The 26,466-nt window shown below is 44.6% G+C and overlaps 1 protein-coding gene across 1 annotated transcript in view; it reads right to left on the bottom strand.

Moving 5' to 3' along the window:
* Positions 1 to 21,023, bottom strand: part of EXD1 (exonuclease 3'-5' domain containing 1) — a 230,794-nt gene extending 209,771 nt beyond the window's left edge. The window contains exons 1-2 of the mRNA XM_089654319.1: positions 20,941 to 21,023; positions 19,633 to 19,715 (exon numbers count right to left, since the gene is read on the bottom strand). Coding sequence (XP_089510445.1) covers positions 19,633 to 19,715; positions 20,941 to 21,023 — 166 coding nt within the window. The remainder of the gene's footprint in view (positions 1 to 19,632; positions 19,716 to 20,940) is intronic.
* Positions 21,024 to 26,466: the final 5,443 nt, after the last annotated feature.

Here is a 26,466-nt window from a genome sequence, read left to right as displayed (position 1 = left end):
GATGTCGGCACCAGGGAGGACAGAAGGAGAGAAGAGACTGCACGGGTGAGAACATCGTTGGCCCCCGAGACAGGTAAGTGTGTGTTTATTAAAAGTCAGTAGCTACAGTATTAAAAGTCAGCAGCTACAAAAAAAAACACAAAAACGGCTGCAACTCTACTTTGAAAATGGACATATTACACTACGAGATGTCCCTTGATGTTTTTTTCAACATGGATTTCTGATGAGGAATAGGAGAAGGAGCCAGTAAAGTACGCTTACAGAGGATTGGATTTCGGGTTGATATTAAAGCGCACTTGACCTATATTCCCTATAGGTCAAAATGGGAGGCTAGGGTGCACGCTAGCTAGTGGAGGCTTTTTAAGGGTGATCACTTTTTAAGTCACGTGTGGAATATATGCTGATTTGAAGAATATTCTGCATTACAGATCTTGATTTTTACTACATTTACGGATATTTATTCACAGGCTGTCACTGGGTTGAGGGCTTAGCCAGGTGTTTATTTAATGTAATATTTAACATTTCCTTTTTTTTTGTGTGTGCTTTGTTATATATATTATCATTTTTATTTATGCCTTGATATGCTCAGATTATCTATTGGCACATATGTTGAAGTTGCGCATATTGATTTGTTCATATTTAACATTCCGGGGGACGGCTGGCATTCCATGCACAAAGTACGCATTAGGGCGCTAAGTATCTGGCACTTTAAACACAGAGACAAGGGAATATCCTAACAGCCACTCATCATTTCTCCTCTGTTCTCCAGGTAACCATTGCTTTGCATCGCCTTCTGAAACTTCCTGCAACTGACAACAGCCTCCTGTTGCCCCTGGTAACCAATGCTTTCCATCGCCTTCTGAAACTTCCTGCTTTTCCTGCAACTGACAACAGCCTCCTGTTGCCCACCACTGCTTTCCATCGCCTTCTGAAACTTCCTTCTCTTCCTGCAACTGACAACAGCCTCCTGTTGCCCCTGGTAACCACTGCTTCCACAATCGTTAAGCTACTTTGCATACCTGAAATTATCTGTTTTGTTTTTGGTTTTTTTTTTCTCTTCTGTTTTCTCTTAACTATTGTGTATACTTGCCTGTATGAAGTGCCCTTAGCCTCACAGTGCCTTAGCTGATATCAAACACCTTGCCTTATCTTGTGTCCACCCTGCTTGCAATTTGTTAAGGGCAAAACACATCCCCCATGTGTCATTTATTAGCTCTTAATTGAACGATTGCCTAACCTCCCCCTGTCCATCCAAGTATTTATTCATAACATTCCGGGGGACGGCTGGCATTCCTTGCGCAAAGTACGCATTACGGCGCTAAGTATCTGGCACTTTAAACATGGCACTTTAACTAAGGCAAGTACAAACAATAGTGCTGCACCCCAAGTAGATTGCATGTGCTCTTCCCTCTCTGTCAGCCTTCCATTTTTATCTCGCCTCTCTCCAGCATGCTCTTGCTAACCCTCTTTATTGCTATAATACCCTCTCTTCTCATACTCTCTCGTTTTCCCCTCATCCCCACCACACAACCTGTACATATCACCCTCACTCCTGCCCTCTCAATATCACTGCACGTATCTCCTGTTCTCTCTTGGTCCACATGATGTAAGCTCCACGAGCAGGGCCCTCACATTCCTTCTGTACTGAAATGTATTGTAATTGTACTGTCTCCCTTATATTGTAAAGCGCTGCGCAAACTGTTGGCGCTATATAAACCTGTATAATAATAGTATTTGACATTGCCAAGCAGGGCATCTATTCTTTTTGGATATTTTCATTCATGTGCGCTTGGTTATTTTCAAGGTATGTACTTATATTACCTTAGGGGCTCTGTTAGGTGTTTACTTTTTGCTTTATGGTTAGGTTTAGTGAGTAGCGCAGCACTATTTATTTATTCTTTTATAGTGTTGTGGGAATGCAATTTGTTGTTTGCAGCCACTCTTCGTTTATCATATTAGGTTTGGCAGCGCAAAAGGATTTTGTCTTTATTCTCATATTTGTAAATAATTTTGAAAACCATTTATCATTTTCCTTCCACTTCACAATTATGTGCCACTTTGTGTTGGTCTGTCACATAAAATCCCATAAAATACAATTACGTTTGTGGTTGTAACATGACAAAATGTGCAAAATTTCAACAGTTATGAATAATTTTTCAATGCACTGTAGCATTCTTGTGACTTCTATCAGTGTCCAGCAGAGCACTGGTTAAAGCTTGTAGGAGGAGTTTTCATTCTTCCCTTATTGTCCTATAAGGCTGCAGGACCCCTGACCCTCTGTCTCGACAGTGCTGATTGGCCCTGTGCTGATCACATGCACTCTCACAAGAAAAAAACACTATCAATACACACCAAACTGAGCATGTGCAGCTTGCCCCTCAAGGGTCTGTTCTATCAGCATATAGATTGGGGACAGTAGAAGAAGGGAAGGATCAGAGAAGATAGGATCAAACAACATTTTTAACCACTGGTGAAAGCTTGTGGGAGGAGTTTTCATTTTGCTCTTGGAGGCTGCATAACCCTTGACCCTCTCAGTGCTGTTTGGCCCTGTGCTGATCACATGCACTCTCCCAAGAAAAAAAACCCACCTCTCTAGCAATACACACCAAACTGAGCATGTGCAGAGTGACTCCACACAATATGTCTTATCAGGAGATGAGAGGGGGAGGCTGAAGGAAGGGGAGGATCAGAGAAGCCAGGATCAAACAGTGTTTTTACACAATGCAAATTAACCCCTTAGGTTCCACAGTGAACCTTTACTGCAAATACAAATTGATATTACTGTTGTGGGTTTAGTAACACTAAAGGAAAATTAACTATATAAATCCTTAATTCACAGTAACATGAACATTAACCACAACTATGCATTGCATTATGTTTTCATGCTACAGGTGTGACAGCACAATGAACACCCTGACTAGCACACACCCCAACATAACTAGCCAAGTCAGTTTTATACCCAAAACTGTAAAAAAGTCCGTATCTTCAGCTGTGGGGAGCGTAGCAAGTGGAATTCAGTCCAATCCAGAACCAAATCCTTCTGCAGAAGAGAGACACTGATAGAGGGATGACAAGGCTCTTAACTATGGATCCATGTGATACTAGAAGGGGTAAACCAGAAGGGCAGCCAGCAATGCATAATTACATGGACTCAAGTGCCCTCCAAGCAAGGCAAAAGATTGGATGGGACTCCAGAACCATCCAGCTGAGGATGTAGCACTCCAGGCAAACAAGGAAAAAAAAAAAAGGTAGAAAACAGACAGGAATGGGCTGTTTTAGACACTCTGCAGGTAACTGCAGCCCACCATCCCGCACCAAGTAGAGGAAGTGCAGTAAAGTCAAGGCCCTTGGTGGCCAAGGATAGGAAACAGGAGAACAGTCAGCAAAAATGGCAGCTCACGCAGGTAGCATAAGCAGGTCTTCCTGCAATGTAGAGAGCCAAGTATCCACCTCTGCTGGTGTAACAAAGGACCTGACTGTACAAGAATGTTGCACATGTAGACAGCTTGGGCAGAGCATACTGTATTCCACACTTTGCTCACGGTGGTATTGTTTGACATCAGTGAAGGTCATCTTCTTGCCATGCAACGCAGTCAAAAAATCTGGGACAAGAAGGATGGAAGTATTGCCATACGAAAAAGAGGGATGTTTCCACACCTCTGAAGGGATCTGGTCACGGTCCTTGTAATTGAGGAAACACATCAGGAAGGAACGCGCTGTGTTTCCAGGGATAGGACGACCAAATAAGTGGGGAGGGACCAGCGTCAGGTTCAGCTGCTCTTTGAAGGATTCAGTAAATTCCGCTTGGTGTTCTCCCTCAGTCCCCTCCAGGAAACCAAGGACTCAGATGTTGCGGTGAAGCCGATCTTCTGCATCATTCGTCTTGGCAACCAAGGATCTCACCATGTGATGGAGACTAGCTATGGCACTGGATTGCTGGTTAGCGAGGTCCTCAGTTTCTGAGATTCTAGTTTCTGTTTCAGATGGCATCTAAGCTTGTCCAAATCATTTCTGATTAAGTTGCACTCCTCTTGCAGGGAGATTTTAGTCTGCTACAGGTACATTCATGATCCCGGTATCATTTTTTAGGTCCTTGACAAGTTCCAGTAGTGATGGGGAAGGCATCTGATATGTGGCCATTTACGCTCTCGCTGAAGGGGTAGAGTATAAAGCCAGAATACTGGCGCATATTCGTGGACCTAAGCCAATCGCATTGCAGATATATAGTCCCTGGCCACTTTGTCAAACGCCTTCTCCACATCAAGGAAAAGGAGAAATCACTGTTGATCACTGGATGAAAGCCAGTGATGCAAACAGAGTGCTTTAATGGTGTTGTACCTCGCCTCTCTGCCAGGTACAAAGCTCACCTGGTCCAAAGAGATCAGAGAGGGAGGAACAGAGAGCACCCATTAGCCAGAATCTTAGCATATAATTGTATGTTGACATTGATCAGGGATATCGGCCTATAGCTGGAAGGTTGTGTGGAGACTTTGCCACCTTTAGGAAGAACCGTAATGGGAGCTTTGAGTAGGCAACCTATGGCTTTATGGTTGGAAAGTAGGGCATTAAAGGTGTTAAGAAGACGTGGAGAGATGACTTCAGCGAAGATCTTATAATATTGAAGAGTAAGGCCATCAGGGCCTGGACTCTTCCCTGGTTTCATTTGCTTTAAAGCAGTCTCTAATTCTTCCATAGAGAATGGGTGATCTAGTTCTTGAGCTTTGTGTGTGGAGATCGCTGCCGGACAAAAAGTAGAGAGGAATTCTTTAATGAGAGAGGCACGAGTCTGCTGTCTAAGGGTCCTTTCAGACGGAGTGGACCCATTTAGCAGATCCGCTTGCTCAGCAGGGGATCTTTCCACTGATCCCCACTGAGCAAGCAGATGACAGCTCTGTGTTCACTCTGCTGCTGCAGAGTAGACACAGAGCTGCTTGCTCACCTCAATGGGCGGTCACATGAAAACGGACGCCTGTCCGTTTTCATCCGACCCGATGGATTGAAGGGGAACTGGATCCCCCTATGTTAGCATTGTGTCCACAGTAGCATTTGCCTAGGCAGAGCAGAGTAGGAATGGCCATAGAGGGATTAATTTGACGCAGTTGGCCAGCTTAAGCATGTATTGGAATATGTGTGAACTAAATATCCCTATTTATTGCATAGTCTGCTTGAAAGGGTATTTACCAGTGTGCACAGGGTAATTCAGAATTTCTAGTGTTAATATGTGGTTACACCCCTTTAGCACTTGATGGATAAATGCATGCACTAGCTGTTGAGCACAGGTATCTCTTGTTTGTTGTATTGTTGGGTCTGTAGCCAGACCTGAACCTTTTAGCTTTCCCCCACTGTGTCTTTTCCCCTATGTTAGCATTTTGTCCACAGTAGCATTTGCATAGGCAGAGCAGAGTAGGACTGGCCATAGAGGTATTAATTTGACGCAGTTGGCCAGCTTAAGCATGTATTGCAATATGTGTGAACTAAATATCCTTATTTATTGCATAGTCTGCTTGAAAGGGTATATACCAGTGTGCAGAGGGTCCTTCAGAATTTCTAGTGTTAATATGTGGTTACACCCCTTTAGCACCTGATGGATGGTTATAGGTTGGGACGGTTGCCATTTTTTTTTTTTTTTTAGTAGTTGGCTAAATTGGATGCAGGGACACACTGGATGCCTTTGCTGTCATTTTGGTATAGCTGGGCATCACATGCATCCCTGTACCTTTAAGGAGGGATGGGCTCCTTCGGGCACACCTGCCCTTAACCTATCCATTTATACATGTGCTCCCACTATGGAGACTTTGGAAATTTTAGCTAGATCCACAGTATGTAGAGGACCTTGATGTGGGACTGTGGCTTACGCATGTATTTGCAAATGTGTGCAAACAAAACCCTCTGTTTATAATGTATACTGTTAGACAGAGCCAAATTGGTTGTCTCACAAGATGGCTGGTAGGTGTTGCTGGGAAATCTTTTGTTTTTTTTGCGATGTGCATTGCCCTTCCATGTGCACCTTGCTGCTAAGGCTGGTTATAGGTTGGGACGGTTGCCATTGTTTTTTTTTTTTGTGCTATGGCTGAGGAGCTAGAAGAGGAATCCACTAGAGGGCATAGAGGGAACATTAAAGTCCCCACCCAATATCAACAGTTCAGATCGGAAATCTATTAGGAGATCGCACACTTTCCAGAAAAAAAAAAAAAAGAGACCTGATGTTCATTAGGACAAGAGATGTTTGCAAAGGTGATCGGACGAGAAGTCAAGAAGCTTTTTGGGAACAAAGATCTGCCTTCCTGATCTATCAAAGAGTTCCTAAGTTGAAATTGGGAGTATCTAGAAATCAGGATGGATACGCCCTTAGTCTTAGAGAGAGTGGGTTTGTGGCATGTATTGCAGTATTGAAGGATTTATTAGCAAGTTTTGGTATTGAACCTGAGTAAAAATGTGTCTCCTGAGAAAGATGATATGAGCTTTAATGTTTGGTCAAGGTGGCTAGAATCTGAGAGCGCTTTTCTAGAACATTAAGACCCTTAACATTCAGGGAGATACATTTTAAAGATAGAGAATTACGAGAGGTGGGCCACACCAGATCTATGCACCTCTGGTGTAGGCATATTAGAGAGATCAGCCAAACACAAAGAAAAAGTTAGGGGCTGTCTGTCTGCACATGGGGGCCAACAGGGGTGGAACTGGAAAGAGAGGGGGGAAGAGCAATGGGGGGCAGGAACTGGTAGGAAAAAAATGGGGGGGTGGTTCTAGATAGAGAGAAGAGAGGGAAAGTGAAGTAGACAACTATTTAAAAAAAATAGCAGATATCGGAGATGAAAGTACACCTGCTACGCCATCTAATGGAAAGTGGCAAAGGAGAAAAAAGTACCAAGAGGTCAGCAGTCCCTCAGTGGGAGCGCTGTGTAGGTTCGTAGGAATAACGAACACAGTCACAAGACTGCATCTGGCAGGACGTCTCGTTGACGCATTTCGAAGGGAAGTTCTGATGAAGGGACCCCCATTTTGAAACGCGTCAACTTCATCCTGAGAATCTCCCCTCCTGATGGGATTCGCACGTGTCTCCTAACCCAGGGACTCGGTTTTGGGATTTGATATGCCCGTTTTATTGCTACTCTTGTAAATATATTTCCTATATCAATAAATCTACTAATTGCTTACTGAGGTAATGCGCAAGGTTGGTACACTCTGTTTTTTGTTCTTTACTACAGTTTATATCAAGCTTCCCCAGCTTTGTATTAGAGCTGCAGAACCTTTGATTGGTCCCGGAGGAACTTCTTCTACATATCACACTTTACATTGGTCCATCGGTCCTCTACTGATCTGGGTCCCCGAGCGCAGGAGGTGTTGTATCTGTGTCTACAGAAAGATAGGGGCATGAAGCAGAAGCAGGATGGTAGAAAATAGAGTGCAATGGGGCCAGGATGTATCTAAAGGCTAACCTTGATCTACCACTGTAGGGAGGATGGGGGGGGGGGGGGTGGAGAACCTTGAGGACCTTGTAGTGAAGAATTATGTTTACTCCAGCAAAAGGTATGGCCAGGTCTGATGGACCACAGGACCAAAGGATAGTTAAACATATAGCAACAGTAGACAGATAAAACAATATTAATTGCAAAGTTATCAGCACGGGATAGCATCGGATTTACAGCTATTAGTGGAGCCGCCCAAGGGCCTACCTGCACAACTGGAGGGGTGGGTCTACAGCACATGTAGGGTATTCATATAAAAGGCATGTAGAGGACATGAAAGAAAATTCCAAGGCGACTTTCCTACTGCACTAGCAGGTTAACCAATCTAACATAAGAAAACATTAAGTCATAAATAGATTTTGATTAGAATTAGATAGCCTAATGAGGCTTAATACAAATTGGCTCACCCATAGAAGGTGGGGGTAAGAGGGAGAGAGAGGGTTGGGAAGGAAAGGAAGATTGGGAGGGATAATAGATTAGGAAACTAAGAGGAAGAGAGAGGTGAAGAGCGGCCAAGTTGAGGCAAGCTGTATAGGCAGAGTACAACAAGTTCATCAGGCAAATGGGAGGTACCCAGTATGAGGAAGATATAAAAAAACCTGATATATAATATGCAAAATATTAATACGATCGGTATTAATTGGTCTTTTTTCAGCCAGACTATGTATTGGCTGAATGGTTTCACCAGGAGGCAGTCGATTGAGTGTAGTACCAAGGAGTTCTACTAATTAGCACAACCGTCTTCAAGGATAGGCTAAGCCATGTACATAAGGAGTCTCTGTAGTACAAGTTACAGAGTGCTCTTGAAAAGGATAAACATAAACAAACCCCCTCCCCCCCTGTAATACTCACTTAACAGCAACAGGGTATAATGCAGATGCGGCTGCAAAAAGCACAGAGCAATAGACCGGGGGGGGGGGGGTAAAGGCAATAATATGTTGAAATGAGAGCTTGTGGAGTCTCCGTGAAGATAAAAAAAACTAGTTAGGAAAAAAACATTATATAACATGTGGTAGAAGCCAACTGGGCCGAATGAACTGTGAAGTGCAGGGTCTATATATGGATAGAATGGAAGCAGCGACAGCAGTTATTCGCTGGGTTCAAGCCTCCAGACTACAACGGTCGGGGTCTCGTCTGGTTAAGCATTGTGCTGGTGAAAGAGGGTCCGATCGATGTCTTCAGGCTCTGTTCCGTTGCGCATTAGGTGATAGGTTGCAGGAAACAGAACACCATGGTTCTGCCGTGAAAAAGAACGAGTGTCAATCCGGCAACTCGACTTGAGGAAGATCTAGCGATTCACCAAAGCCTTGTAAGTCCTTAGGTGTTCCTAGGAGCACTGTGCGCCCCCTGGAGGTTGCAGAAAGACAAAATAGAAATTTTTATCCATCTATAAGCTATTCTCCTAGCTCTAAGGACATCCGGGGTGTGGCCAGCTTTGCATGCAGTAGGACGTGTCTTCGGTGAGCTCCGCTTTGCATCCTGTTAATTATCCTGATTGGCACCTTGTTCTCCGGCTGCAATGGCATCTCGGGTCCCCAGGGTGTACTCCGACCCCCCTGCTGTCACTTGGTGCCCCGATTATCCTGATCCGAGATGGCTAAAAAAGGGAAAGAAATTTGGGCCTTGCCTGACTCGGCTGGGCAAGATGGCAGTACCCCGATCCGTGCATCCGAGGAGAAGCAGAGGGAGGCTGCTCAAAAGTTCTTTACCAGGCCGCTCACCAGAGAAACTTCCCAGAAACAACTTTTGGACTCTGCTACCGATCCTTACTTAGTCTGTACAGGATGTACACAGATCCCTCTTGCACTGGCAGACCGAGAGAACCCATCCTGCAGTCCCGCAGTGAGTAACCCTACATCCCAGTCTCATGGGACACAGTCTGCTGTTTCCATTGCAGATCATCCTGAACTCGCCCTTAGAGAAATTCTATCCGCAGTCACTACATGCACCTCATCTGTAGCGGTTCTTACCGTGAAGGAAATGAGGATGGAACTGACCCTGGTGCATCAAAATATGCAGAAATATGCCTGTGGCTCTACAGAAGAGGCAAGTCCTCGAAACGCGTCAGCCTATTGGATGTCTACACTCCCTATTGCGGACTGTTACTCAGCGCGGTGTTGACCCAGCTGTTCTTTTACGACGTGCCTTGACTTTATTGTCATTTGTGAGTACAACACCTAATTTATTTCTTATTAAACATTTTTTATGGTAATGCACTAGCACTGTGCGCCCTCTGTTTGTTCTTTCCACATTCTGCCCCATGTTTGCAGTAGAAAGTGCACACAGAGTCCCAGCACGTGCTCCTCCGGTCAGCGCTGATCCTCAACCCTTTTTGTTCAGACTCCTCAATTACCAGGACAGAGATACCATTCTCTCTAGGGCCAGAAGCAAGGGTAACCTGTCAGTTGACAATGTTCAAGTATCTTTATTTCCAGATTTTTCAGTGGAAGTTCAAAAGCAACACATAAAATTCCTGGATGTAAAGAAATGTCTTCTGGCATTGGGCCTTCAATATGCCATGCTATATCCGGCTAAACTTTGCATGCTTGCAGATGACGCTTCTCACTTATTTGATAATCCTAATGCAGCCTTGCAGTGGTTGGATGGAGCGGAACATCGGCTGGCAAACTCCTCTGGAACCTGACCTTGAGGACCTGGTTGATCCTTAGTGGCTTAAACTCAGCTTAGCAGAACAGCGTGGTATTGCTTTCACATTTACTTCCCTTTTTGTATGTGATTTCTTTCCAGCTTAAATCAGGGCTCCTCCCCTCTTGGGCTTTCCTTACATTTACCTGCTGTGTGCTTGTCCACGAGACATTGTCAACCTGTTTTTGGTCCCGAGGGAATCTTTTGGCTTCATGCCAGTGTCTTCAGTTAATATTTTTATGGCTCTGTTGGCCTACATGTTGGTAATAATTTCAGTATTCTCCCTTGTTTTGTTTATGATTCACCTGGGATGTCTGTGTTTAATGGAGTGCATGTTGCTGGGTTTATCTTCCCTGCTTCCTGCGGCTGTCCTCCTGGTCACCCTGACCCATGTGATCTGGGCCCTTCCTACTGCCTACCCGCTCATTGCTCCCCTCGGGGGGCGTTATATCAGGCCATGATTGAGTTATCCTTCCCATTTTATCCATATGTATTATGTCTGTCTCTCATAAAGAATTGATGTTTTTATCCCAGAATGTAAGGGGCCTGGGAGGTAAAACTAAATTTGTGCTGTCTTCCATGTACTTAAACATTTAAAACCATATGTAGTATGCTTGCAGGAAACCCATTTGAAATCTGACACTGTCGGTACCCTCCACTCTCATTTATTTCCCATACAATATCATTCCTTCCACTCCACGTTTTCAAGAGGTGTGTGTATCCTCATCTCTAACTCTATTCAATTTGTTCATGTGCAGGAGTGGATTGATGCGGAGGGCAGGCATATTTTCCTACTGTGTACTTTGAGTGGGTTTCGCTGCATAGTGGCTGCGGTATATATCTCTCCGCCCTACTCTTTAAAGGTCATTAAACGCCTAGCTCAATTTATGACCAATCATCCTGATGTTTCCCTATTGGCGTTGGGTGATTATAACAATTGCTAGCTTGGATAGATTGCCCTTGGGCGGTAGGGGCAGACAATTACCTTCTCAGCCTACTCCATTTGCTAATTTATTAGTGGAACTGGGCCTCCAGGATGTGTGGCTGAGTAAGTATCCGACAGCAAAATGTTATTCATGTTTTTCTGCTACTCATGATGGGCTTTCAGGCATAGGTGTGTTTGATGCTGCGTATGAACCCAGGGCTCTATCTGACCATGCCCCTTTCTGGGTCAAGCTTCAGGTGTTATATCCGCTCTTGTCCGCTGTGGAAGGTGAACTAATTTTGGTTGACTGTTTCCGGAGTACAAGTTGATTCCGGCGGAGTTGTTACACTTTCTGCAGCGGAATGAAGGCTTGTCCCTGCCAGGAATGGGTTGGGATGCGATGAAGGCCTTCCTGCTGGGCTTCATTATCTGGGAGATTTCAGCAGTTTAGCGTAGATCCAGGGAGTGGGAAGAAAAGGTATGGTTAGATGTTCAACAGTGGGAGGTTCAGATGATCAAAGACCCAAGCCCCTGTAACTGCACCTCCTGGAAAGAGGCCCAAGCCCTTTATGAATCAGTGCTTCCTCAAGTGGCAGATAAAAAGTGATATTTTTTGCAACAAAAATATTTTGAGGAGGGGGAAAGTACAGGGCACCTTCTTGCTCTTGTTGCGAAGTCACAACAAGGGGTGTCCACTGTAGACAAGATTGAGGATGCTGATGGAGTGATCTGCATGAGTCATGCGGAAATACTGAGCATTTTGCATCACTTTTATGACTATCTGTATGCTGCTAAAACTATAGCTACCCATTCTGAGCTTTTGCAGTTTCTAGACACCTGCTTTTTTCCTGTTTTATTGGAGACTGACCAGAGAGAACTGGAGATGCCAATTACTGTTGAGGAGTTATCTGAAGCTTTGGCAGGCACCCCCAGTAATAAATCTCCGGGTTCAGATGGACTGCCATTCGATATCTATAATAGATACGGTGCGCAACACCTCCCGGCACTACTCAATGCCCTGAATGCCACCATGGATGGAAATGTTTAGCCCTACTCCATGAATAAAGCTGTTATTATAGTATTATTGAAGCCTGAAGATCAATTAAAACCTGACTCCTACTGACCTATTTCCCATCTGAAATTGTTGGCACGGGTTCTAGCTACTAGACTGGTGCGGATTATTGGTAATATCATACATAAAGGATCAGTCGGGCTTTATTCCTTCTAGAGCGATGGCTAATAATATTCATGGACTTTCTTTGAATTTGCAAAATCCGGTGGACAATCCTGGGGGGAGGGCACTTTTGTCTTTGGATACGACCAAGGCATTTGATAGTGTTGAATGGCCTTATCTATGGGAAGTATTGTCTAGATTCGTCTTTGATCCCAAGTTCATTAGCTGCGTGCGCCTTCTCTATGTGGCCCCTAGTGCCCGAATCCAGGTTAACGGGGATTTGTCAGATTCTTTCAGAGGGGAACGAAGCAGGACTGTCCTCTCTTTCCCCTCTCTTGTTTGCTTTGGCGTTAGAACCTTTAATGATTTTGGTGCGACAATCTTCAGACATCGTCGGTTTTACACGGGGTGTTCTTTTGGAAAAGCTATCCCTTTATGCGGATGACACACTGTTATATTTGGGTGATACTTCCGCATTCTAAGATTCTGTTATGTCCTTTATTGAACACTTTGGTGGATTTTCCGGCTTTAAAATTAATTGACATAAATCGGTGTTGATGTTAGTGGATCCTGTAGAACTCCCCCTCCTGGCCTGTGCACAACACATCCAAGTAGTGTCTACATTTAAGTAGTTGAGGGTGGTAGTCTCTCCTGATTCTAAGCAGTATATTTCTCTTAATCTTTTACCTCTACTCCATCAGCAGAAATTGAAGTGTAACAGTTGGTGCAAACTGCAAACTTCTGTCAGTGGTGGGTAGGATCAATTTAATTAAAATGATTTGGGCCCTGCAACGTCTTTATATTTTTCATAATTCTCCCATATGGATTCCTAAGAAATGGTTTCATCTCATAGAGACCCAATTTAGGGGACTTATTTGGAAAAAACAAGCGGCTAGGATAAAATTGTCCACGTTGCAATATGGCAAGGAGTTGGGGGAGCTGGCGGTTCCTGAGCCCAGACTTTATTTACTGGTGGCCCAGTTGCAGCAATTGGTTGGCTGGGATTCGTTTTATAATACTGATCCCATTATTAGTTTGATTTCCCTTCCTGATCCCACCATTTCGGCTCTTTCTCATCTTGAGATGGCTCTACCGGTCCTTCCATCCATGGCTCCAACCGCGGACCTCTTGAGGCACGTCTGGAGCACAGTAAAAGCGCCCTTTCATATTACCGGCTTTCTTTCCTGTACTCCCTTGTGGAATAATCCGCAATACGTAGAACTGGCTAAATTGGAGGTTTTTCACGACTGGAGGGATCGAGGCCTGAAATTTGTATCTCAGCTGCATTCGGGGGCAATCCTAAAGTCATTTTCTCAACTGTAAATGGAATTTACATTTACACATAAGCATTTTTATCATTATCTTCAGCTACGCCATGCAATGCAGGCTCAGTCCTTGCTCTCTAATCTCACATTGTCAGACTCCGTTTTTATTAAGGATGTCACTCAGGCAACCCATAAGAAGGGCATGATTTCACGGGCATACTCCCAGCTATTGTACACAGTACAGGATCAAGCTAGTCCCCGGAAAAGGGCGCAGTGGTCCCGGGATATTGGAGAGTTTGATGGAGATGTCTGGGATGCTGCCCTGGAATCTGTTCCGGGAATTTCTCTCTTTCTCCCTCTCATAAATTGTCTCAATTGTTTATTCTCCATCGAGCGTATAGGACCCCTGTGCAACTGTACCGGTGCGGCAGGCAGGATTCACCTGATTGTCCAAGGTTTAGGGTCCAACAGGGCGATTCCATTCATATGCTCTGGCGTTGCCCCAAGTTACATAGATATTGGAGTTAGGTTCTCCAATTTATTTCTCTAGTATCACAATATACTGTTCCCCAGGATCCCTTGCAATGTCTGTTGGGGGCACTGGACCATGAACTGTTACAACCAGGAGGGTATATTATGGTATAACTGTCTGGATAAAAGCGCACAGATGTGTCCCAAAGGAAATAGGTGAATGGTATATGTCAACTGTGATTGGTGGGGAAAAAACTCACTGCTGCCATGGTAAAAACACATCGGTTTGTGGGAAGTATGAACAGGAGCCAGGCGCTGTGTAGTTTTGTGATAAAAGTAATACACCTTATATGGAGGTGTGCCTTTATTAATTCATATGGTAAAAAATAAATAACCAGCCTGTGGCTTTAAGAAGTCAGGTTCCAAGATGGACGGCCCGTCCGCTCAGAGGGAAGCAGTGGAGTAGAATACCTGTCAGTGCAGGGACCACGTGTACCTGACGTCCCAGCGTCCTGGATGACGTCACCATGATGTGGAGAGACGGGGGGGGGGGAACTCTTGCTGGAGCCGCAGCTTTAGAAGGAAGAGGCCGGTTGCCGGTAAAACATGTTTCGGGCACATGCGCTTTATCAAGCCTCAGATGGATGAAGTCACGTGGTGACGTTATCCAGGACTCTGGGACGTCGGGTACACGTGGTCCCTGCACTGACAGGTATTCTACTCCACTGCTTCCCTCTGAGCGGACGGGCCGTCAATCTTGGAACCTGACTTCTTAAAGCCACAGGCTGGTTATTTATTTTTTACCATATGAATTATTAAAGGCACACCTCCATATAAGGTGTATTACTTTTATCACAAAACTACACAGCGCCTGGCTCCTGTTCATACGTATATTATGGTATCTAGACTTTTATATCTGGCTAGGAAGTTGACAGCAAGGTACTGGTTATGATGAGCTCCTCCGACTAGTAAGCAATGGATAATTATGCTAATTCTATACTCCCACGGGAGAAACTCACGTGCCAACATCGCAATGCTTATCGTAAGTTCCAGCAGGTATGGAAGGGTTGGCTGGATACACCTGGGCTCGCCCCTCCTCAACTGGTAGTGGACCGACATTTGGAGGTGTGATATTTTATATCAGGTGCGTGGCCCCACTCCTCCCCCTGTGCATTTCCCATTCTTTTTGATGAGACGTTTCGGGTAACCAGCAGTTGTTGATGTGGTTTTTTTTTTTTTATTGTTTGAAGACATGTTTTGGGGTTTGTTCCTTTCCTTTATTTCTGTTTACATCTGGACAAGAAGGAATAAAACATAAAAAGGAAAAATCAAGGTATTGTCAAGAAAGTTTTGGATCCTGGTGGTCTCTGTTTTGTTTGATTACCATTTCTGTTATTCTGTCTATTACGGGATCTGCGTATCCACGTTGATCTATTTATGTGTAATCCTGCTGTTGCAGTAATGTCATTGCGGATTCTTTAAGCACTGTTCCATTTTCTCTATTATCTTGACAATAAAAGTTGCTTGGATTAAACAAAAAAAAAAAAAAAAGACATACGGCAATGGGCGGAGTCTGTTCTGTAGTGTGATTTGAGAAAGATCCCGAAATAGTTGTAATTAAACTTCATGATACAAAATGCAGCCTCTGGCCTTGCGGAGTATTTCTTCTTTAGGAGGGAAGCTCACCAGGCAACATATTATGTCCTGTGGTGGTTCTGAGTCCCTGGGCACAATGCCCTGTGAATCCTTTCCATTTCTACTGGGGACTCAGGCAGGCAGGCCAGTAGATCATTAAAGATGACACATACAATTTGTTCCAGGGTCACCGGATCCACCGCCTCTGGAAGTCCTCTAAGTTTGATGTGGTGGCAGTGGCCTCAATTGTCCAGGTCCTTCCAGGTGTCTGTGAATTTCGAGGAGGAGATGTGGCAAATGTACAGTCAGGTCCATAAATATTGGGACATCGACACAATTCTAACATTTTTGGTTCTATACACCACCACAATGGATTTGAAATGAAACGAACAAGATGTGCTTTAACTGCAGACTGTCAGCTTTAATTTGAGGGTATTTACATCCAAATCAGGTGAACAGTGTAGGAATTACAACAGTTTGCATATGTCACTCCCACTTGTTAAGAGACCAAAAGTAATGGGACAGAATAATAATCATAAATCAAACTTTCACTTTTTAATACTTGGTTGTAAATCCTTTGCAGTCAATTACAGCCTGAAGTCGGGAACGCATAGACATCATCAGACGCTGGGTTTCATCCCTGGTGATGCTCTGCCAGGCCTCTACTGCAACGGTCTTCAGTTCCTGCTTGTTCTTGGGGCATTTTCCCTTCAGTTTTGTCTTCAGCAAGTGAAATGCATGCTCACTCGGATTCAGGTCAGGTGATTGACTTGGCCATTGCATAACATTCCACTTCTTTCCCTTAAAAAACTCTTTGGTTGCTTTTGCAGTATGCTTTGGGTCATTGTCCATCTGCACTGTGAAGCGGCGTCCAATGAGTTCTGAAGCATTTGGCTGAATATGAGCAGATAATATTGCCCAAAACACTTCAGAATTCATCCTGCTGCTTTTGTCAGCAGTCACATCATCAATACAAGAGAACCAGTTCCATTGGCAGCCATACATGCCCACGCCATGACACTACCACCACCATGCTTCACTGATGTGGTATGCTTAGGATCATGAGCAGTTCCTTTCCTTCTCCATACTCTTCTCTTCCCATCACTCTGGTACAAGTTGATCTTGGTCTCATCTGTCCATAGGATGTTGTTCCAGAACTGTGAAGGCTTTTTTAGATGTCGTTTGGCAAACTCCAATCTGGCCTTCCTGTTTTTGAGGCTCACCAATGGTTTACATCTTGTGGTGAACCCTCTGTATTCACTCTGGTGAAGTCTTCTCTTGATTGTTGACTTTGAAACACATACACCTACCTCCTGGAGAGTGTTCTTGATCTGGCCAACTGTTGTGAAGGGTTTTTTCTTCACCAGGGAAAGAATTCTTCAGTCATCCACCACAGTTGTTTTCCGTGGTCTTCCGTGTCTTTTGGTGTTGCTGAGCTCACCGGTGCATTCCTTCTTTTTAAGAATGTTCCAAACAGTTGTTTTGGCCACGCCTAATGTTTTTGCTATCTCTCTGATGGGTTTGTTTTGTTTTTTCAGCCTAATGATGGCTTGCTTTACTGATAGTGACAGCTCTTTGGATCTCATCTTGAGAGTTGACAGCAACAGATTACAAATGCAAATAGCACACTTGAAATGAACTCTGGACCTTTTATCTGCTCATTGTAATTGGGATAATGAGGGAATAACACACACCTGGCCATGGAACAGCTGAGAAGCCAATTGTCCCATTACTTTTGGTCCCTTAACAAGTGGGAGGCACATATGCAAACTGTTGTAATTCCTACACCGTTCACCTGATTTGGATGTTAATACCCTCAAATTAAAGCTGACAGTCTGCAGTTAAAGCACATCTTGTTTGTTTCATTTCAAATCCATTGTGGTGGTGTATAGAGCCAAAAATGTTAGAATTGTGTCGATGTCCCAATATTTATGGACCTGACTGTAAATCGTAGGTCCGTTGGACTTGGTGGATAGCGTCCTTTTGAATTTGGGACGTTTTTTCCCACATCCCCCAGCCGTGATGCGATGTCCTGCATGTCCACCCTGAGATCTATGATCGCAGACATCAAGGTATTCTCAATGTCTGAGGCCAATGAATGGAGATCCAACAGGTTAGGTGGCTGGGTTGAGTGGTAGGGGGCGCTCCTCCGTTGTCCAACTCAGTGCCGGATCCGCTCAGAGGGGAGCTGGAGGCTTGGGAGACCGCGTGTGTCTCGGTTTGTTGGGAGAAGGATATGCTGGCTCAACCAGGTACTGGAGTCTCGAGGTGTGCGAGAGGTAGATGCACTCCTACCATTTCTGCCCATGGTTCCAGGCAGCAGGAGATCCCCAAAAAGCAAGTTTAACCACTTGCCGCCCGGCCTATGGTCAAATGACGGCCTGGCGAACACTTCGCCCCTTCGGGAGGGCGTCATATGACGTCCTTCCCGGGTCGAGCATGCAGGGCCACACTGTGGCGAGATCTGTCACCGGCTGTGTACCTCGGACACAACCGATGACAGATCTGTGTACCAGCCCCGCTGCCAGTACCATGTGACCTGCTGTGGCCAATCACAGCAGGTCACATGACAGTTGTATAAAATGGATGGCTTCCTTTCATGCCATCCATTGTATACAACTGTCATGTGACCTGCTGTGAATGGTCACATCAATCACATGCACAGGCTGGGATAATCACAGCCCATCTGTGTCATGTGATTAGCCATGACCAATCACAACAAAAAACCTGAATTAATCGATTTCATTCAGTTAAATGCTTGCTTTTATAGCAAAGAAATTCTTTGCTATAAGCAATCAAATTGTGTAAAAAAAAACAAAACAAAAAAAAACTGATCACTTCCCCAAAGTACTATAATGTTACTATGGTAACATTATACTACTTTGGTCATAGTGCAATATGAAAAAAAAAAAAAATCTTAAAAAGAGAAAAATTTTAATAAAAAATTGAAAAAAAAAAAATTTTTTTTTCGTACTGTCACCAGTGTCCCTGATCACCGGTGCACCAGTTCTATACTGACGCTGTACTGCACTGGTGACAGTAAGTACAAAAATAAATTGTGAACATATTTTTTTTAATTTCTTCATTTTCCAAAAACTTATGACACAAAATTACAACTTCAAAAAACTTGCAATGCCTGTTATGAAATATGTCGGACTGTCTACTTTGCAAAAAGGGGTCATTTGGGGGATATCTTTACTGTTCTGACATTTTTGGGCCTCATGAAATTAGATTAGCTGTCAGTACTTCAGGATTGATCAATTTTCAGATATATCCCATAGTTTGTGAACTCTATAACTTTCCTACAGACTAAATAATAAACACTAATTTGGGTTATTTTCACCAAAGAAATGTAGCAGTATACATCTTGGCCTAAATTTATGAAGAACAATTATTTATTTGCAAACTTTTATAACAGAAACAAAAAATAAAAACGTGTTTTGTTTTTCAAAATTTTCGGTCTTTTTTTGTTAATTTAGCAACAGATAAAAACCCCAGTGATGATTAAATACCACCAAAAGAAAGCTCTAGTTGTGTGAACAAAATGATAAAATTTTAGTTTGGGTACAGTGTTGCATGACCGCGCAATTGTCATTCAAAATGTGAGAGCATTAAAACCTGAAAATTGGCCTGGGCAGGAAGGGGGTAAAAGTGCCCAGCATTGAAGTGGTTAAGTCCTTCAGGCACGGAAGCTCCCAAATCAAGCGACCATCTTGGACCACGGTCAAGCCATGCCCCGAAACATCTTTTATATTTAACCAAACAATTGAGTATTATATTTTGTTTTTGCACTATAACACACATTAAATTGCATTACAAATTAAAAAAAAAAAGCATTGCAAATATTGTGTGACAAACATATGCACCACCCACCATTTTATTCTCTAAGGCCTCTGCATAAAAATATATATAATTTGTGGGGGGTTCTAAGTAGTAGTTCTAGCAAAAAAAATAATTTTTACATGTAGGAGAGGAAGTCGTTAATTAAGTCACTGTTCTTTCCAACTGTTTTCGAGTAAGCAATATGATACTAATGCTGTAACAAACCTGCACATTTAATTGCCCATAAAACATTAGAAGACTCCTCCGGATGATTACTCTGTGCAATCTTCAGGGACAGTTGATGACTTCTACAATAAAAAAAAAATTACATTACCAAGAATGATACAAACTGAAATCAATATGAACTGCACAAACCCAAGACAGACAGAACAATATTTATAAATATTATAACTTATCAAAATAAGTATCATTTAGGCTAGCTTCGCACTACTGAAGCTTTGTAAGCCTTGTTCTGTGTTTTTAATTTCAATGGGCTGCCAAGCTCCTGAAAACACAGATAAAACGTCCCTGCGTCATTTTTAAAACTGTAGAATTTTGGGGCATAAAGCCCGACTGGTTCGGATGGATAACAGTGATGATTATATAAAAGTAAAATATGCAGCGCTAAGAGTTAAATATTAAGATAGATGATAAAATGTACATAATATACAGTACATGTGCAAAAAAGGCAAAATGACTTGGTGCTGAAACCGGTAATGTGTAGCTATAACCATAGTCCTGAAGATAAGGTACATATAGTGACAATGGTGCCAAAGTCAGTCTATCCCGTAGTGTCAGACAATATTAAAAAACAATCCGTGACATCTGTGGCTGGAAAAGTGAATGTCGATTGCACTAACCATATGGCGCAATTTATTGCGCATTGGAGTAAATAGGACCTACTCCTGGTCGTCTGGATCTGGAACACTGCAACGTGAATGATCACCAGGTCAACAGCATCCAGGTACTATGCATCCAATGATAGAAAGCTCGTCTCCAGGTATTCCGTCGCCAGCCACCAGAGGGATGTTACATAAAATTCCAAGATGGCCACCAGTCAGTAAAAGGACCGTGCGGGCTAAGGTCACTGTGTAGGAGCACCTCTCTAACGTGTTTCGTGTGAATACACTTTTTGAAAAAGTTGTTTATCTGTCTTTATATTATATTTTAATAAAATACTACACTGTCGGAGACTTCTCTTCTGGGCTTGTTTTGTCCTGCGAGCCCCTCCCTTAAAGGTGATTCCTGGCATTTGAGAGCGTATAACATCCCTCTGGTGGCTGACAACCACAAAACAGCAGCATTAGCAGAATCAGGCCTGATCTCTGCTAGCATTACCAGGTGAATTTTATTGGTAGCTATTCAAACAGTCCCTGACAGCCAGGTTCTCTTTTTCCCATGCACTACCTGTAAATTTAGAGCCCAAAACATCCCAAAAGAGGTACACTAGTGAAGAGGCCTTCAGGATTCTGAGCTTATCAGATGAGAGAGAAGTTGAAACCTCTGTGACAGAATCTGCCTCCGAATACAAACCTGTAGAAAGCAGTGGCACCCTGACAAATAGCTTGGACGATGGAGAAGAGGTTCCTGTTAATATCAGCCGTACATGACCCCATGTAGCTGAAGTGCTAGGAATCCATGACTTGTCTCATATGTAGCTTGGAGCAAGTACTAGTGCTGTACTACCTTTTGGTGAACTAATGACAGCAGTGGCCTAGTACATCCTGGCATTTTACATACTAGCACTGCAGTATCACTTGGTGCCGTACATGACCCCATGTAGCTGAAGTGCTAGGAATCCATGACTTGTCTCATATGTAGCTTGGAGCAAGTACTAGTGCTGTACTACCTTTTGGTGAACTAATGACAGCAGTGGCCTAGTACATCCTGGCATTTTACATACTAGCACTGCAGTATCACTTGGTGCCGTGGCACGTCCCATAAGTGCAGTATAAGCTGGTGCGGTGACTAGCACAAGTAACGTCCTGCGGCCATAAAGCATTTGAACACAGGCTCGTAGAGCCCATAGTGTCCTTCCAGACGTGCTTGTAAATCTTGATTGGCAGCCCACAGATTCCGCACCACCTGTACTTCCCCCATTCACTGACCAATTGGAATTTCAGGTGGAAATAGCAAATTTAATTACTCCCCTTGTATTTGTATAATGTGATTGTGGGCCAAAACAATTGTAGGCCTAACCCTTCACATGGGTATTACAAAAAAGAATGGGTGGCTGTCGTATTGGTCAACAGACCCAATTCATCATATGCCCATGTTCTTTGCTGCCATGGCCAGGAACAGATATGAGACAATAATCAGCTTCATGTATCAAAAAATAGTGCTGCGCTAGTTACATAATGTATGTGATCTCAAAAAATGTTCCACATAACTAATATAATATATTCCAGTGCATATAAATCAACACACATGTATATATAGTAACTAACAAATGTCCCAATATTAAATCAAAAAGTCCAAACATAAATCCAGTGGTAAACTATAAACGTGCTTCTCAGCCAAAACTTCACTTCCATGTACACATACAGCATGAATTCCAATGCCAGATCACCAGATCCTCACCTTAAAAATATGACCTCCCACCAAGTGTTCGGTTAACAGCACTTTTTATAATCCTGCATGGAAAAAATGATGCTGTGCTACCCAATAACTGAGCCGCATCTTGTTATTGCCGGGGAGCACCATGTGAACTTTCACCTGCGTGTGATCAGTTCCAGGGGCGGAGAGGAAACACGTGTGTGCTAAGGATCTTTGATTTAATATTCCATGTGGGGGCCATTTAAGGGGAGATTGTATGGCTGTTCTTCATGAGGGGACATTACTACTCCTGGTACGCTCATGAGTGTTCATTGTTTTCCGCAAAGAGGATTACCTTGATTACTACCGAGGAGATATACAGGAATAGGATCGATCTGAGTGTAGGTTGAAGCCATTTGACCCCTGTGGGTGCAGCCTGGAGGTGAGCATGCAGGCTAGCTGGTGGTGTATTGCTCATTGAAGTGGTCACCGGATTGTCACGTTTTGAAGATACACAAATCTATTAGGACTGTGCTCAGTAGCTTTGTATTTTTCATTTTGTTTTCACGTGGTTTATGCACGTCATGCGATTCATCATCATCCAATATTTATATTGTTTACACATTGGGTCACGATTTATATGTATGTTATGTACGTGGTATGTGAGTTATTTATTATTCTCTGTTCACTTAATATTTGATTGCTCATTTATTGAGTCACGTTATATATTTATTTCATCCGTATTTAATTTGCACTTTTATTATTATCTTTTGGTTCATCATTTATCACAGGGGTTGGGTTTACCCAGTTATTGGGTAGCACAGCATCATTTTTTCCATGCACTTTTTTGACACTATTGGTGTTAGTAGGTTAAAGCAGCCATCCAGTTTTGTTTTAGGGGATTGGCAGCACAGGAGGAATATTTATTGTTTTGCTTTTTATAATCCTGCTACCATGACCGGAATTGATTCCTCCTCTCTAGTTAAGGTTCAAATGTTTCATACAAATCTCCTCTCAACTCTGCTCCATAACATATAAAGAATTTACAAATAGTGTCTTATCCTTAATACACTCTATTAATAAAACCAGCAAGTATGTTGCACTAATATGTAAGGTGCCTTCCTGCAATCAGTGGGTAAATGATGCAATATTCGTAGTTGCCGCTGTGTTCTATCCAGATCACTAAGCCAGATTCCGTATGGACGTGGTGACGTAATCCAAGCCCCGCCCCGATCATATATGGTAAGTTTTGCATAATTAGGTCAAATTTATAGCAGCGCATAAGGATTTCATTTTTGTAATGAGATTTCAGTGATAACACACTGCGGTTCAGGGTGACCCTGAACATGACCGGCTCTACAAAATTCAGCTCCTCAAACCACCTAAGAAATTTGCAGATGCCCCAGGAAAACATCTGTTTGGATGAGTCCCTTATTCACTTTCCTGTCCATCTTGCATTCTAACAGTACCTTCCCAGCAAACGTGCCAGATCTGGGGTCAAACTGTATAAGCTCTGTGAAAGGGCCACAGGCTATGCAAGTCATTTTAGGGTTTATGGAAGGAGGAGACAGTGAAGTAGAGCCCCCCTGACTGCCTAGACTACATGGGGAGCAGTGGCAAGGTGATATGGGATTTGGTGTCAACTTTGTTCCGCACAGGTTACCACTTATATGTGGACAACTTCTATACAAGCACGCCATTATTTAGACATTTATACAATCTTGGAATTGGCTCATGTGGCATTGTGCAACCTAATCGCTGGGGCTTCCACCAATGGCTTGTAAATATTGGACTTAGAAAGGAGGAGAAAGCCTGCTTGAGAAATGATGAATTGCTCTCAGTGAAATTGAAGGACAAACTGGATGTTTTCGTCCTATCTTCCATTCCCACAGACACTGTGACCCAAATCAGCATGGCATCAGGCATGTTGAGAAACTATAACCTTAACTTGGGAGGGGTGAACTTCACTGACCAAATGATGAATCCGTACCCAGTTTCCCGCAAAGTTTGACACTGGTACAAAAAGGTGTCAATGTATTTATTTCAATTGGCTATATATACAATGCTTTTGTAATTTATAAAGCAAAAGACCCTTATTGCCCGAACCACATCCAGGCCATGCAAAAGATCTTTCTTTTGCTGATTAAAGGCTAGAAAAGAATGAAGACAGAACAATGTCCTGAATGAGATGAAAACTAGAAACCGTCTGTCCCACACAAAAGGGACGAACGAGGCAGTAACACGACGTTATCCTGATGTAAAACCAAAAATGGTTCCCTACAAGAATAAGCTGCCAACTCCGATGCCCTTCTTGCAGAGGTGATTGCCACCAAAAACAGAACATTTCGAGATAGCAGAACTAACAGAATTTCCCTGATAGGTTCAAATGGTGGTTTCTGAAAAACTACCAAGACGAAGTTCAAGAGAGGGGGGAGGGGGAGGGGGGAAGAGGGGGAGGGGGGAAGAGAGGGAGGGAGGGGAGGGAGGGAAGAGGGGGAGGGAAGAGAGAGAGGGAGGGAGGGGAGAGAGGGGAGGGAGAGAGGGAAGAGAGAGAGGGAGGGAGGGGGAAGGTAAAAGAGGGAGGGGGGGGAGGGAAGAGAGGGAGGGAGGGGGGAGGGAAGAGAGGGAGGGAGGGGGGAGGGAAGAGAGGGAGGGAGGGGGGGAGGGAAGAGAGGGAGGGAGGGGGGGAGGGAAGAGAGGGGGGGAGGGAAGAGAGGGAGGGAGGGGGGAAGGGAAAAAGAGGGAGGGAGGGGGAAGGGAAAAAGAGGGAGGGAGGGGGGAAGGAAGAGAGAGAGGGAGGGAAGAGAGAGGGGGGAGGGAGGGAAGAGAGAGGGGGAGGGAAGAGAGAGGGGGAGGGAGGGGAGGGAGGGAAGAGAGAGGGGGAGGGAGGGGAGGGAGGAAGAGAGAGGGGGAGGGAAGAGAGAGGGGGAGGGAAGAGAGAGGGGGAGGGAAGAGAGAGGGGGAGGGAAGAGAGAGGGGGAGGGAGGGAAGAGAGAGGGGGAGGGAGGGGAGGGAGGGAAGAGAGAGGGGGAGGGAAGAGAGAGGGGGAGGGAAGAGAGAGGGGGAGGGAAGAGAGAGGGGGAGGGAGGGGAGGGAAGAGAGGGGGAGAGAGGGGAAGGGAAGAGGGGGGGAAGGAGAGAGGGGGGGAAGGAGAGAGGGGGGGGGGAAGGAGAGAGGGGGATGGAGAGAGGGGGGGTGGAGAGAGGGAGAGAGGGGGAGGGAGAGAGGGAAGAGAGAGGGGAGGGAGGGAAGAGAGAGGGGAGGGGGGAGAGAGGGGGAGGGAAGGAGGGAAGGAGGGAAGGAGGGAAGAGAGAGGGGAGGGAAGAGAGAGATAGAGGGGGAGATAGAGAGAGGGGGAGGGAAGAGGGATAGAGAGAGAAGGAGGGGAGAGAGAGGGGGAGGGAGGGAAGAGAGAGAGGGGGAGGGAGAGAAGAGAGAGAGGGGGAGGGAGAGAAGAGAGAGAGGAGGAGGGAGAGAAGAGAGTGAGGGAGGAGGGAAGAGAGAGAGGGGGAGGGGAGGGAGAGAGGGGGGAGGGGAGGGAGGGGGGGGGGAGGGAGGGAGGGGAGAGAGGGAGGGGAGGGAGGGGGGAGGGAGGGAGGGGAGAGAGAGGGAGGGGGAGAGAGGAGTGGTGGGGATGTGTGGGTCGACGTGCGGTCCGTTGGTTCGTGCTGTGCTTTCTGTAGTGGACGAGCGATGAGGGGGCGGGCCGAGCTTTCTTCTGTCTTATTCTGTGGTCCTCTCGGTCTTTGCTTGCGTCCTGCTTGCCTCTCGTGTCTGTTCTTGCCGTTCGGTGGCCGCTCTCTTGCTTGTCTTTCCCTCGCTGTGCTCGGTGGCCGTTGCTGGTTCGCTCGGGCTTTCCTCTCTCTTTCTTTCCTTCGTCTCGTTTTTCTTCCTCTCTCTTTCTTTCTCTTCGCTCTTGTTCTTCCTCGCGCGGTCGTCGTGTCCTCTCTCTCTTTTCTTGTTCCTCTCTCGCTTCTCTTTGCGTTCCTCTCTCTCTTTTTCGTCTCTTCCTCTATCTTTTTCTCTCTTTCGTTGCGTTCCTCGCTCTGTGCTTTCCGTCTCTCTCTGTGCTTTGCTTGCCTCGCTCTTGCTTTGCTGTGTGCCTCGTCGCTTTCTTTCTCCTCTTCTTGCTCTCTTCTCTCTTCTTTCCTCTCGCTCTTTTTCGTGCTCTCTTTTTCTGTTCTCTCTTTTCTTTCTTTCCTCTCTCTTTTCTTTTCCTCTCGTCTTTGTTTTCTTCTCGCTTGTGCTTGCTCTCTCTTGTTCGTTCCCTGCTCTCGTTTCGGTTGCCTCTCTCTGTTCGTCGTGTGTCTCGTTCTGTCTCGTTTCCTCTCCTCTCTTCTGGTCTTTCCTCTCTCTTCTGCGTCATGCGTTCCTCTGCTCTCTTTTCTTGTTCTTTCCTCGCTTTCTGCTGTCTCTCGCTTTGTCCGCTCTCTGCTTTTTTCTTTTGTCCCTCTCTCTTGTTCCTCTCTCTCTTTCTTTGCCTCGCTCTCGCTTTCGTTTCTTTCCTCTCTCTCGCGTGTTGGT

The sequence above is a fragment of the Staurois parvus genome, unplaced genomic scaffold, assembly GCF_062004578.1.
Source record: "Staurois parvus isolate SC_StPar_1 unplaced genomic scaffold, SC_StPar_1.0 ptg000751l, whole genome shotgun sequence".
Taxonomy (NCBI): domain Eukaryota; kingdom Metazoa; phylum Chordata; class Amphibia; order Anura; family Ranidae; genus Staurois; species Staurois parvus.
Note: the sequence above shows the minus strand (reverse complement) of the source record. Positions and strands in the feature narration are given on the sequence as shown.